Below are 14,215 nucleotides of genomic sequence, written 5' to 3' on the forward strand. Positions count from 1 at the left end.
TAAACACGTCCGGGGAGCTAGTGTTACTGGCGGTAAAGTAAGCTAAGCCTTCTCCTTGTTAACAACAGTATGTTTCACTTATTGTAAGCTTGTGAGATGTGATGGCGATGGCAGTAATTTCTCCTCATGCGTCGGACTTTCTGGTAGTCTGAGAGCGGAGCATCATGTCGAGGACGGGAAAGATACGTATAAAAATGGAGAGCTGTGCCGGTCCGATGAGCTGAAAAATGGGAGCAAGCGCTTCAGTGTCGCTCTGTGTAAGTGAAGCTGCGGGTAGTTGCTATCCTTTTACATTCTTCGGTGTTTTCGAGCTGATTGCAAAATTCATTACTGCTAATATTAGCCAGAGCAAAAAGACAGCCAACTGTTGTTATGACATGGGAATATAATGTTTGAGCCCGGCTATAATTTAGTTAACGTTAGCCATATGTTGTTTCATCCAGGAATGTGATTTAAGGATGGAACTATTAGATTTCTGCTGCATGTCCTCTTTCCATGCAGAGCGACCCGTCTTCAGTGAGAATCCTGAGGACCACTGCTAAGGTCAGCCCAGAACCCACTGCTCCCACTCTGGTTTCAGAGCCTGAACTGGCCACCAGGTGTGTGTTTGGTGTTTCTCTGGAAACACTGAGGGAGGACAGGCAGATGGTCTGTGGAATACCTCTTGTGCTAAGAGACATGGTGGAGTTCCTGGATAAGAATGGTAATTTAGGCACATCCTTGCTTTTTTTGTTCCGTGACACCTCTGCAGTTCTTTGTTTCATGTCATTATCCTATACATCTCTCTTCTGTCTTCCATCCCTCTTTCTTTCTCTCACTCTCCCAACTCAAAACAATACTCAAACATCGCCTGTATGTGTCTTACCTGAATCTATTTCATCACAGGAATGCACCACAGAGGTCTGTTCCGTCTGTGTGGCTCGGTGGTGCGGACCAGGCAGCTGAGGCAGCGGTGGGACCGGGGAGAGAGGGTGGACCTAGAGCTGCAGGAGGACGTCCCCACTGTGGCCTCGCTCCTCAAACTCTTCCTTCGGGAGCTGCCCATCCCTATAGTTCCCGAACCCCAGCGCAAACAGCTGGTTCTGTGCCTCACAGGTACTATTGGTGCTATTGGTGTTAGATTTGAGCAAGGCGCTGCTTAGCTCAATCAATAAGTGACCATACCTCTGGACACCATTTGAGAGCTACAGTACAGCATTAAACAGGACAGGAGAGTGGCACAGTAGAGAAACTGTCAGTATAGGTCAGACGTCTGTTTAATTGACATGTCCCTTAGCAAGAGGTTGAGTATTCAGCATCAATATTCTTTAACCAATCTTGAAAAGATAAGGGAGGTGAGCATGTCCTAAAGAATAACATAGTTATGAGGCTACCTTAATGTAAAAAGAATGAGCTGAAAGTGAGTCATCAGGTAATTTTAATCATTGAAGACAATTCAGGATAACCAAATGTTATGTTTTTTGGACAGTTTCTTTGGGCAGTGCGGTTAGAGAACATCAAAACTCTTAAGGGGAAAAAAACTGAGCTGTATGATGTTGAATATAAAGTATTCATTAGTAATACAACTGGAGTCTTGTACTACTATTAATTATATGTAAATTTCCAGAAAAGAACATCTAGAATAATTGCTATATACACTCATTAAATTAATCTATAATGTTGGAGATGAAGAAAAGATGAACACTGCACTTTCTGGAGACAGACGTTGACGAAGGTCATTTTAATTTAGATGATTCTTATCTCTAAATTGTGGATTAAAGGTTAAATGATTTAAGTCAGGAAAATAACTTGTGGGATGGTTGTTATTCTTCCATTTTCTTAGTGACAGTGCCGGGTTTTTTTTTATTTGTTTGTTTTTTGCATGTTTCCACCTTGAAAACACTAATTCTTCCACAAAGGGAAACAAATCTTTGCTTTGACAACAGGGAAGTAGACGTGGAAATTAACAGAGTTGAGAGGTCACCTTTTGTGTTTTCCTCAAAGTACAGCAACAGTAGACACCGCTAGGGTTTTCAAGTATTACTTAATACAGTGATTGTGCTTTGAGGAACCAATTCATTATTCACTCAGTTAAATGCTACTGACAAATGCTCAAATGAGTCTTAAAAGTGTTATTTGGTGTGAATTTTATACTATGTTATTTTATAATTGCATGGTGGTGATAATGGGGTGGTTTACTTGTATTAGGCTGCTTATATTCTTAAATCTCATGCTATGTTTAAGGCCTAAATGTGCTTAACATACCAACTAATATGAATCTGAGACCTGTTATATACTGTATCTTCATAGATACCAAAGACTAGTGGTTGAAGTGCATGTTAATAAATACTGCTGTGATGTTTTTGCTTATTTTTAGGATATGCTAATGAGGCCGAGATGAACCATTCTCTCAGACAAAATTTTTGCCACCTCCCTGCTGACAACCTCCTTATTTTGTCTTACCTCATCCACTTCCTGTCCAGAGTGGCTGCTCACAGCCAATCAAATCACATGCCTGTGGAAAATCTGGCAACCATCTTTGGGCCTTGCATATTCCAGTAAGTTGCTGTTGTTAATGCCACATTCAAATCTTATCCAGACCTGTACTGGGACATAAGGATCCACACGAGCAGACAGTTTAGTGACTTGTGACTTTCTTAAGGTTAGACAGTGGTATAACTTTAAGAAAGTATATTTTAAAATGATGGTTTTCACACTTGGAGAGATTTCTCTAAAAGTATGATCAAGAACAAACTAGAGTTCAACAAATAAAAGCGCAAATGTTCCCTTCACAGTTACTGGAAGTGAATTATGTTCAAGCTTGTCTTTGTCAGATCCAGGCGTAAAAACAAAACAAAAACACTGTTTGTCATGAGAGCAACCTACAAAGTGTCTGGCCCAGTTCATTAGCAAGTGGTTGTGTTTTTCACAGCTACACTGGTAATTTGGGGGCGAGACGGGTTTGTCACCAAGGAAATGGGTGTGGATTGTGGTTGATAACGCTGAGCATGGCACACAAAAAGACAGACTGATATAACAGGATTTTGTCGTTGGCTTCTCCCCTCCTGTTTACAGAACTCAGCTATTGGTGTAAACAAACACTGTCTCTAGGGAGACACACTTACAATCAGACTTGTGTTCAGTTTCTGCCACAGTGGAAAAGACTATTTAGCCAACACCCTTTTCAACTGTTCCCCCATCCCTTGATCACCCAGTCTCATCTGTGTCATCCTTGTTTTCTCCGAAAGTTAACGGCATGTCAGTGGAATGTGGTAGTAGTCGTGCCGTGAAGTTCTGCATATGTGGGGAAAATGTTGGATGATTATAGCAAGGGGAAAAGGAGATGGTTAGGAGGTGTGGAGTTGGCAGAAGAGGCCTGGAAAAAGTTGGGGGTGGATTTGGTTTGCGGTAGCTGCTTTTCCCTCTGGTTCCACAGGCATCAGAACAGAGGAAGAGAGGAACAGTATAATGGTATGAATGAAAAAGATTAGAGACTGAATGAGAGATACATGCTGCAAAACATGTCCAGCTGAACAAAGCTACCATTTAGCCCAGTACATTGTTGTTTTTGTTGTTGTTGTTGTTTGAGCTCGTTCCAAGATTTTAATAATATTGCTATCAAATTAAGACAAAATGAGATGGAAAGACACTGTAACACCATAGTCATGCATATTTTTCATCTAAGCCTCTTTCTAAACAGCCTGTTGCCCTCGTATGCATCTGTTTTGTCCCATAATTCCCTTGATCTGCCTGAACTGTAAACATATTGCTACTCAAATTTTCTTCACTGTATGTATGCTATGTCAACCTTTACCTACCGTGTATACATCGGACCTAAAAAGGCAGCATGGATGGCATGCCATGTTAAAAACAAAAAGCTGCTTCCTGGTCAACATGTGAAGATTATTTTGGCCAGAGGTGGTGCTTACCTTTGTGTTGTGAATGTTATGACCAGATAACACGCACATATCTATAAATCAGTGAGCAGAAAATGAGAATTTACAAGCTGTTTATTTTCGCCAATGGGAAATTTTCATCTCAGTTCACTGATGCGTATGACCTTCCACTAGATGGAACCCTTTTCCATTATGTTTGTTACAACACACTACAGCCACTACCACTTTGAATACACAGTACACGTGACATTGTGTTGTTGTTCCCCTGTCTCCTCTTTATGCAGTGTTCCATCAGGACCCAGGATGCTGGAGGAGCAGAGTGTGAGTAACGCCCTGTTGCTCCATCTTCTCCGGCATCAGAACGTTCTCCTTCCAGTCCCAGCCGAGGGCACAGTAGCATCCTCGACCGCCTCCTCCTCCCCGACTCCCCCTACTCTGTCTGCTCTTTCGCACTTTGAGGTGAACCATCATCATCGATTAAGTTTCATTTTTTACACTTTTTGATTACATCGGTAGGGGTGGAATCAGACCACTTACCAACAAACAGAGCTATTTGGTCTACAGGGCCACCATCTCCCATTCATAGACAGTGAGACGGCTGCAGGCTGTCATGAGACATTATACACATGTATAATGCTTAAATTAACTTAGATTAATTATTTTTTAATTGTTTAAACCATTCATCCGTCACCTTCTATTTATCTGGTTCCAGGTTGTGTTAATTGATTAATAATATTACTAGGTATTATTGTTATATATAGCTGCAAAGTAATGACAAAAAAATGTACTATAAATATAAATAAAGTCATACCCTTAAAAAATAATTGCAAGCCTTATTGTCCCTACTGGCTTTCTGTCATTCTTTGACCAGTATGACTGTGAAATGTTTTTTAAATTGCACTCTATGTGGTGTCTTAAATTTAATTTGGTGAAAATGCAAAAAATTGCTTGTTATCTCTCTATAGTGGTATGTGTGTATTCACTCTTGTTGTCCTTGGTAGGTCCGACCCAATAGCTGTCGCTCAGAGCTGAATAGTGTGGAGAGGTTGGAAGGAGAGACAGCTTCTGTCCCAGCGATGAGTGCTTTTGACCAAACAATAGGAATACGATCTCAGCTCAACAGGTACTGTCATCATTTTAGGATCAGTAACTTTGTAACTGCACAAGATAGATAGATAGATAGTATTAATGACTTATTCCCATGTAGTTGTTTTGAAACGTTTTTTTGCCTTAGCTAAAATATCAGTGGTCATTCTTGTGGTGTGAATATACACAAGACTCTCCCTTTACATATCTTGTCCTGCGGGAATAATTAGGACCTGACCTTTTTCCCCATAGCATTTCACTCTATATACAGCATCGTTTAGTCAGTTGTCAGGTTAATGGTTGTATCATTAGTGATAAGGCTGAGACATCATTCACAGGGGATTAAGGCCAACCTCTGGAGGCCTCTTACACTCTGTTCATGGAAGTCACAAAGATGTCAAACTGTATCGCTTTTTATTTTATCATTGTTAGACAGCCCCACTTCTTCCCTGGAAACTAGAGCTTTTCATTAGTGTTAATCGTTTCATTAAACGTGCTTCCATGGGGAAGGGAACATCGAATCGAAGGACATCACTGCTGTCTTTGACACGAAGCCTCTGTCAAACTTGTGATATTTTTCAGCTCTTCAGGTATTTTTTGATGTCTCCCTACGAAAAAGGTTATGAATACTCCATAGCTCCACATTTGATTGATGCTTTAATGAGAAAAGGAGAAGTAGACAAATTAATGATAATTAGATATTCAAGACTATTAAACTAAGGCGCAGTAATTCATTCATTTAATAGCCTGAGGCAGGTGCAACACACTGCTGGCTAGTCAACAGGGAAAAGTGTTGTGGCTTGTACAGCCCGCTGACTGGCCTTTCAGTCTAATGGCAAGTCAAAATAGCATTGCAGTTTTACTTTTTGAAGGAGCAGAGTAGGACAACAATGGCAAATTGGTCCCCCAGACAGAATGTACACACTGACAGCCATCTGCTTGTGGGGAACTTTTCCCACTCACAGAACCTGGAGGCTACTATGCTATTTCCTATTTTTAAATTGTGAACGTGGGTTGCAGCAAGGTTGCCAAACAGACGTTAAATTACATTTATATATCTTCTATTTTTGTCCGCCCCTCGTCAGCATGTGACATGGCATTCACGTGCACTTGCTAATTCATTCTGTAGCAGTCACCCACGTATGTGACTATTGTTCTGTGCCTGGTATCTTGATTTGTTCCCTGTGTGTGGATGGGAGTTCTGCTGAAGCTACTGGGGATAAAAACACATTGTTGTTGACATTGTAAGCAGGCTTTTGTTGTGGTTCTGTTGACTTTGTGACTTTGTGGTATAAAAGGTCTGTCCTCAGTGGAACTCATGATCATGAAGATGTTATTTGAAAACAAGAATGTATTGCTAGGTATTACTAGTAAAATCCTATGAAGGTCACAGAAATATTCAAATGCAGCAGCATTGCAGCCAGATGTCAGACTGACCAGACCGTACTTAAACTACCGGCTTGTGTCAATTTAAAGAGGAGACATCACTCAGTCCAGCTTCTCACCGGCCAAATGACTAATATAATATAACAAGACACTGAGACACTATCTCCATGTAGCCCAGAGCAAGAAAAGGTAAATCTGTATAGACTGTGGAGACTGTTCTTTTCCAGCCTTTATGCACCATTTGTGTGCGCATCATCTCAGATCATTTTATACAACATAGACACATGTGGACACTCCTGCACACACACGCCTACAGATATTAGATCCTAAGAGGTCAAATCTGTCATACCTGCTGAGGAGTGCCAAGCTTCATACCATGCCAGTTTTGTGTGTTCTTGCCGCTTCCAAGTGTTAATTAAGATGTTAAGCTAATATACTGTCTGAAAGGCACACAGCCTTTCCTCGTTTCCTCAACCTAATGAAGGGGTCCAGATCAAATAACTATATTGGGGTGTGAAAATGTATTTTGTTCTTGTATTTATTTATTAACTTCATGAACAGAGCAGCAGCGCAGGATCCAGAACAGGTAGTCCCATTTCTCATGGTTCATTTGTTAAAAATGTTTGACTTAGGTTTATTTAGCATAAAGAATGGAACCTTTTTTGGTTATTTGATTCTGCACATCAGACTGGGATTCGTCACTGGGATGTTTTTGCTTTCTGCAAACATGTCTATGATTTGCATGTTGTTCCTTCTGGCCATGTCTGGACCGCTGTGCTTCCCACTGACGTCACAGTCCATATTGATTTTAGTCTAATTATACCCACAAAGGCTTGGATTTCAAAAAAAGTGCCATGCTTTCTGGTTCTACCAGTTACACAAGATCATATTTCAAAAAGATATTTATCTCTAGGGAAAAAGGACAAAGGGTTTTCAGTAAGCTAATTACTTGAAAAAGATTTTACAATAAATGTCCCTTTCACATCAGTAATTTCATGTATTCATAAAATTATCAATGTTCAGATGAAGTCTAGATATATAGGTAAACAAATATATTTCATATAGTGAGGTTTGTTGGTTGATGCGCATGAACAATCTTCCCTATGTAGTCACGTTTTTAAAAAATCAGCATTGAACTTCTCAGTTGTAATTCTGATTGTGCATATCAGCCAGTATTTAAACTTGTGTTTGAGTGTGAATGTATGCAGCTGAGTGCAATTTGTGTGTGTGTTCTTGTCCCAGCCTCTCTGGCCTATTTCCACCTATATTACAGTGCTAGAGCTGGTATTGTTAACCTCAAATATGACTAAGTGCTGCTGTATGCGAGTTTATATCTGTGTCTGTATGTGCATTTTTACGTAAGGTGTGTGTGCATGTGTGCATGTGAGCACGGGTAATTGAAGGTGATGGGTCAGCTCTTTGCCTGCGGGTGTCACTCGTAATGTTGACCATCAAGGACTCAACATCTGTGCCCTCCTTTCTTTATGTCTTTGGCTTTTTTCCATCCCTCCAAAGCAGCAAGCTGTTCACTGTCACATGTAATGCCAGACTGCTGTAAGTTTAGACGTTCTGGTAAAGGATGTTTTCTTGTCTCATCTGCTTCAGCATCAGTAACAACAACCATGGGTCTACAGTCCACCACAAGTGAGTGAGATTAATGCAAAGCGGTCTTAGACACAGAAAAGAAATGTAGTTGCTTGAGAGCAGTGGTCATTAATGCATGAAACTATTTTTAGCATGCAGTTATTTACCAACAAAGACATCTGTGGTTCGAGAAGCAGGAGCTAATTTGTGCATCACTTTACATTGTTTATATTACATTTACATTTGCCTGCAGCTTGTGTCTGTCTATCCTAGTTATCCGTGCAGAGTTTGCTTTGTTGTTTTTTTGTTACATCTGACCAAGGTCTCTTAAGATGAAAAATGTTTATGGGAGGGAAACTTGAAGCAGAAAAGTAGTAAATGTTCAGAACGTAGACTGTTTGTCTACCTGGCTAACTCTTTAAGTGGTGGCCTGAGCAGCTATCATTAGTATCTCGCTGCTGCTATACTGACCCGTCTGCTGTAGGTTACAGCTCTGGAGTCATACACGGCTTTAAGCAAGTACGTGACTGATGGGCTGTTTTTGGTTCATGTCGCGGCAAATCAGTTGTGCTTGTTTTCGCTGGGAGCAGCTCATTAGAGCTTCATGAGACGTGTCATGGTGTAGCATTAGATTAAGCACCACTCATTCATGACCTGCTGGATGTTTGTTTTCCAAACTACTTGGTGCAGTGACAAGAAGTTTTTTGTTATTTGTTGGGCATTCCAGACTTAACTCATGTTATCCTTGTGTTACACAGATTAATACAATACTGAACTGTATTCCTGTCTATGAGTATCTTTTTGTCTTTAGAAAAGGTTCTTGTTATCCTTGATGCCCCCCCTCTTCTCTCTCTAATTCTTTTCCTTTTCATTGTTTGTCTCTTTCTTCTGTCTTGTTGTTTTCACCTTTCGAAACAAATTTCTCGTAACACGCTTTATTGTGAATTGTATTCATGGTTAATACATATTTTATATTGCTTTATAGATAAGAAATAACTATGCCTAGTATTTATCCTCCTCCAATGTGACGCCATTTGCTTTGACAATTTTTTTCTGGACATTGTCTTTTAAGCTAGCTCTTTTATTCTTCAGGAAAACCCCTGCAACAGACCGTTCAACCACTTTCCTCCTGGATAAAAGGGCCACAGAGCATCTGGACCAAAATTAATTTATTAAGAAGTTATGAACTTAAAGGACTTTATCAAAATGTGTAGCTACAGAATAGTAGTTCTTATTAATGCATCATTACTCACTATAAAGCATTAGTAAGTGATTTATTAACCATCAATAAAGCCATTAGTTAATGTCTTATGAGAATTTCTTCTGATCTCCTCCTGTGTGTGCACCAATCTGCCTATCTCACTCTCTTTCTCTCTCTGTCTGTCTCTCCATAGTGCTGACACACTGCCGCAGGGCTGTGAAACCAGCTCTGACGTCAGCGCTGACATTCAAAAGCTGATTCCAGACATGGAGGTTCTGAAGGAGCACAGTGAAAGTACAGAGGCCGGCTCTCTGCTCTCCTGGCCCACTGACCCGGGGCCAGAGCGCCCGCCACAGGGCAGACCGTACCGAAGCATCCAGAGAGAGCCACCAGAGTTGGAGTGTACCACAGAAGGGTGAGCGTTTCTTCCATATGTCTTTCCTTTTTTCACTCATAGGGGATTTTTTTTTCACCTTAAATGATTTGAGCAGTTGATAACATATGCCCCTTTACGTCCCCCTATCTGCCTTCTTCAAAACTCAAATGCACAATGCATTGTCATTGCTATGACATCTAGGAATTGTGTCACTCTACAGTTTCTTTATCAACAGGACCTTTTCTCAGGACAATATGCCACTATTCACCTCCATATCAAAGGAGAAAGAGGAGGAAGAAGTTGATGAGCTCGAGAATACAAAGACACCTTCTTCACCCATCATAGACTACTGTTCAAAGGTGTGCATTGCTGATTTTCTTACTCTCACATTCTTTGTTTTTTTTTTTAGGCTTTTCTTTTCTTTTACATTATCTTACTTTTTCTCCCTTTCTCGAGCCCATTAAACATCTCCAGCTGTGAATATCATTCAACTGTTTCTATGGTCGTTCGCATTTATTACTATATTTCCGTTTATATAAATGTAGTAAATGGTAAAAAAAGGACAGTGCCTCCTGCGTGCACTGCACTATGCTTTTATTGTTTAAAGTGGAACATCTTTTAGCTCACAGCGGGACTGGAAGGTTATATGACATGGACTGAACTGTGTTTCAGGCTTCCACGGATGCAGGGCAGATATCATCTATTTCAGACTGCTGCATAGCGAATGAATCACAGAACAAAACCCAAAGACAGATGCAGCACACAGAGAGGTGAGAAGAAAATGTCTGCATGAAGACTACACAAGATGGCATTTTGTTGCAGATGTATTTTCCTTTCTTGCTTCCGCATGTACTGTTTTTGTAGCAGTGGCCATTTGTTGGTTTTGACAGATAACATCCAAGTGGAATAAAAATGACCAGTTTAATACAAATCAGCTGTTTGAAATTAAACTCAGATTCAAACATAATCTCAAATCAAAGACAACAGAGTTTGTAGTTACAGTTAAAGTGGATCAGATTCAGATTTTATCTGATTCCTTTGGATGCTACACTTGTTTTTGTCCCCCTCCACCCGTGCTTGGTTCCTCTCAGTTCAGCTCATCTCTTTGCCCTGCAGTCAGTTGAGAAGTAGGTTATTGGAGCAGTGTGCAGCTCACAGTCATAGTTTTGATATGATTCCAGTCCAAATAACACTGACTTGCCACAGGGGCTCACGTGGAGCTGGCCAACTAGCTACATTAGGCTGGCCTAGCATGGTGGCACACTGACTTTCTGTTTGCGCTGCCTCCACAGAGCCACAGGACAGGTCATCTGTGTTATACCTTATTAGTGTCAGACATGGATAGGCCAAAACCTTAATGGCAGTGCCAGATGACCGTCTAACCTCAAAGCTACACACAGTACGGGGTGATCCTGCCTCTGAGTAGGTTTCATACAGTATTGATTATGAATACAGACAGAGCACAATGTGTATTAAAGTCACATGGACTGTGAACCAGAGAGGGAAACAGTGTTTTTGTTGCTTTAAAAAAAACAACCTAATACTTAATGTGATTTCATTGTATTTGCCTGTTGTTTGACAGAATTGTGTTTTTCAGCAAGCTGTGCTGCATGGAGTACAAGACAGAAGACAAAAGCAGAGTGTCCAAGTGGAAGGTAAACAGACCTTTGTGCCATCTCCAAATTATTTCTACAGGCTTCTATTTCATTTCAAGCCAGCGAGGATCATTCTCTCATAGCCACGGCTCAGAGTTGTAGCCTTAGGCTTGTGAGCTAGCAAAATGAAACGCATTAATGCACATAGAGCCACAAATAGAGTTCACCTAATATTTTAGATAAGAAACAAAGTTTAAAAGTGATATGAATGTTTGATTTAATTCCACAGCACAGGCAGAGGAAAAAGGGAATGTGTTAAATGGTTGTGTTGCTAGTCTTCATTGATACCACGACTGACATACAATGAGGTTACCAAATTAATCCACAATAAAAGAACATTTTTTAGCAGTAGCTAACAAAATACACTCAGGATGCCCCTTTTAGTTGGATGATGTTTGCTACCCGACTTGGACCGATGATTTCCTTCAGAGTTCAGCTCAAAAATATATTGGTCTTTACTTTTGTTAAAGAAACTGTTTTTAATGGTTGATGAAAAACTAACCGGGTCTGCTGAAAAAGATAAAAAGAAAGAAATTCATGATCTCTCTGTATGTGTCATTCTAGCCTACATTTTTTCGTTTATGGCTGTGTGCCCACGCTTGTGTGTGTGTGTCAGTAAGCGTGCTTCAGGAGTGGGACTTCATCAGTGCGTGTGCTGTCTGTTCCTTCAGGGGAGCGGAGGAAGAGGATGTAGTGGTTCTCCTGACAGACACAATGATTGCAGAGGCAGGAACAACAGTACGTATGACGTAAGTTCTCCTTCCCCACGGTCTTTTTGGATACACAAATTAACACTATCTTTAGGATGAGGGTGTCTATGACAACAGGACGGCTGATGCCTCCAGTGATTGTGTGTGTTTGTTTGCGTGTGTGCTTGTGTGCACACCTGTATGTGTATTGCTAGGTGTGAGCTTACTTGCCTGTGGGTGTTTTGCCTCAGTAAAAACAGCCTCATTCCTTCCCCCTCACTTCCATCCTTCCACCTCCTCTGTGTGACGCACACAGTTTATTTTTTATGAATGAACAGCTGAGGAGAAAGGTGAGAAAGGAGAAGCTGAGCCTTTATCTGCTGCTGTTGATGATGATGATACTGAGAATGATGTCAATGTGCCTAAATGAGCAAAAAAAAAGATGCCCTTAAACCAAATTATATTATATTGCAAGCTGAACCCAGAATGGTTTCGGCACAGCTCAACTGCAAATCTTTTATTTTTCTCACTCTGCATAGCACCACCAGAATTCAGTGCATATACACCTACACGCCCACATACCGAGGCAAACCGTTCCGTGACTCCCCGCAGCTCCATCAAATAGACTCCACAGCTCTGTCTGACAACGTTGCCGTGGAAACGCCTCCTCATATACAGTACCTCTCTCCTCGCTTGCACACACACACCCGCACCACATGCACCCGACATGAGCGGTATTCCCGCCGCCCACCTTCTTCCGTGCGTGACAAATAATCCATGTGGAGGCAGTTGGGCAGCAGAAGTGCCGGTCAGAAGGAAAACCATGTGGATTTAGGGATTTTCTTTGGGGGCAAGCTGTACTCTCACACACCCACAAGCACGCCGATCCGGGGATCTGAGAATCACAGCAATACTGCTAATGGAATTACAGCGTGTTGCTCATCAGGGATCCCACGCTGGATGCTGATGCACATTAGGAATTGAAGTCACTGACTGAGAGAAGTCGGCGGGATTCTTGTGGAGCTGGTTGAGTGCCTGGCTGGCTGACTAGTTTCTAGTCACACAGAGACCTGAGGAGAGCTACAGTAGAGGGAGCTGGTAGTCGGTTTTTGCATTACTGAAAATATGCACCACCTCACCGCTGTGCTGCTTGTAATGACCATTTATGCTTTTGTAACTGACTGGGAGCCCTGGAAGAGCAAAGAATTGCTTTTTTTGTTTTGAGAAGTTTGTTCCTCGTTTTTTAGCCACTCCTGAAAGCAGCCTGCTCATAGAGCTTTACTCATTCCTTTATAAGAAGGACTCATACCACCTCATCTTGTAACTCTTCTTCAGTGCCAGAATATTTCTTTTCATAGGAGAGAGTTTTACAGGACTTCTCAAGATTCCTGAGCAGTTTGTGAAATGCTGAAGACTCCCTCCTCGGCAAACTACATCACATCTTTCTGACTTCTCCTGTCCCTGCCCGTCTGCATCCCTGAAGCCATGTTCTGCTTCTGTTTCCAGAGCCCCTCCCTCAAGCTACAAGCCCTGGAGGCTGACTTGGGACCCCTGCCAACACCGGGAGACCCCCAAGCTCAGGATAACCTGCCTGCCCAGCAACAGCCTCTTTCAACTGAAGAGCAGAACCTGTATCTGACCCACAAGCTGCCCCTCCACTCACCACAGTCACCTCCTGCTCAGAATCAACACATGGATGACTCAACACAGCCAGGTAAGACAATGGCAATCAAGCGGTGATATACTGAAATGTTAATAATCAAGTTTCATCAATTTCCTGTGTTATGTGTTTTTTCGTGAGAAAGATGAAAATGATGTAGAAGCTGTAAAAGCCCATTTGCCAGTGATGAATTTTATTCTCCAAAGCACCTCAAAATAGAGTAATTTCAGAGCATCTTCCTAGCTGCTGTAATTCCTTTGGTGCATGTAAAATAACAGTCAATAAATCTTGACAGCGAGCTATGAGCTTCATCATTTCCCAGAGCTGGGTGTGTCTTTTCGTGATAATAGTGCACCAAGGTATAATAATGTTACTGTTGCATCACTGCACAGCTGCCTGTGACGCGATGAAATTAGTACATGTAGTCAATAATATGTCACATGTTTGATTATATCAAATCACCAATGTTTTGGTGACAGTCTCAATGTTTTTTTCTTGCTGCTCTTTTTTATGTCTATGTCTAGTTCTGTCAAGAAACAAGTGTTTTTTAACCGTAGAGGTTTTAACTGCCAAAAATAAATAACATTCAGATTTGTTGTTGATTGTATATATCACACAGACCAAATAAAAATCTTAATATTTAAAAGAGTAGCTTGAATAAGAAAGAGCTATTTGTCCTTCTTTCATTCTCCTTCTTCTTCTT

General features: G+C 41.2%; 1 protein-coding gene across 1 annotated transcript in view; it reads left to right on the plus strand.

Moving 5' to 3' along the window:
* Positions 1–14,215, plus strand: part of LOC119917457 (protein FAM13B-like) — an 18,722-nt gene continuing 4,507 nt past the window's right edge. Inside the window, exons 1-12 of the mRNA XM_038737793.1 lie at positions 1–257; positions 502–703; positions 886–1,095; positions 2,357–2,537; positions 4,160–4,334; positions 4,877–4,998; positions 9,326–9,547; positions 9,744–9,867; positions 10,181–10,278; positions 11,106–11,163; positions 11,835–11,912; positions 13,359–13,566. Of these exons, the coding sequence (XP_038593721.1) occupies positions 228–257; positions 502–703; positions 886–1,095; positions 2,357–2,537; positions 4,160–4,334; positions 4,877–4,998; positions 9,326–9,547; positions 9,744–9,867; positions 10,181–10,278; positions 11,106–11,163; positions 11,835–11,912; positions 13,359–13,566 (1,708 nt within the window). The 5' untranslated portion in view covers positions 1–227. The remainder of the gene's footprint in view (positions 258–501; positions 704–885; positions 1,096–2,356; positions 2,538–4,159; positions 4,335–4,876; positions 4,999–9,325; positions 9,548–9,743; positions 9,868–10,180; positions 10,279–11,105; positions 11,164–11,834; positions 11,913–13,358; positions 13,567–14,215) is intronic.

The sequence above is a fragment of the Micropterus salmoides genome, unplaced genomic scaffold (assembly GCF_014851395.1).
Source record: "Micropterus salmoides isolate LMB-PRFRI ecotype aquatic unplaced genomic scaffold, ASM1485139v1 Ms_hic_scaffold_22, whole genome shotgun sequence".
Lineage (NCBI taxonomy): Eukaryota > Metazoa > Chordata > Actinopteri > Centrarchiformes > Centrarchidae > Micropterus > Micropterus salmoides.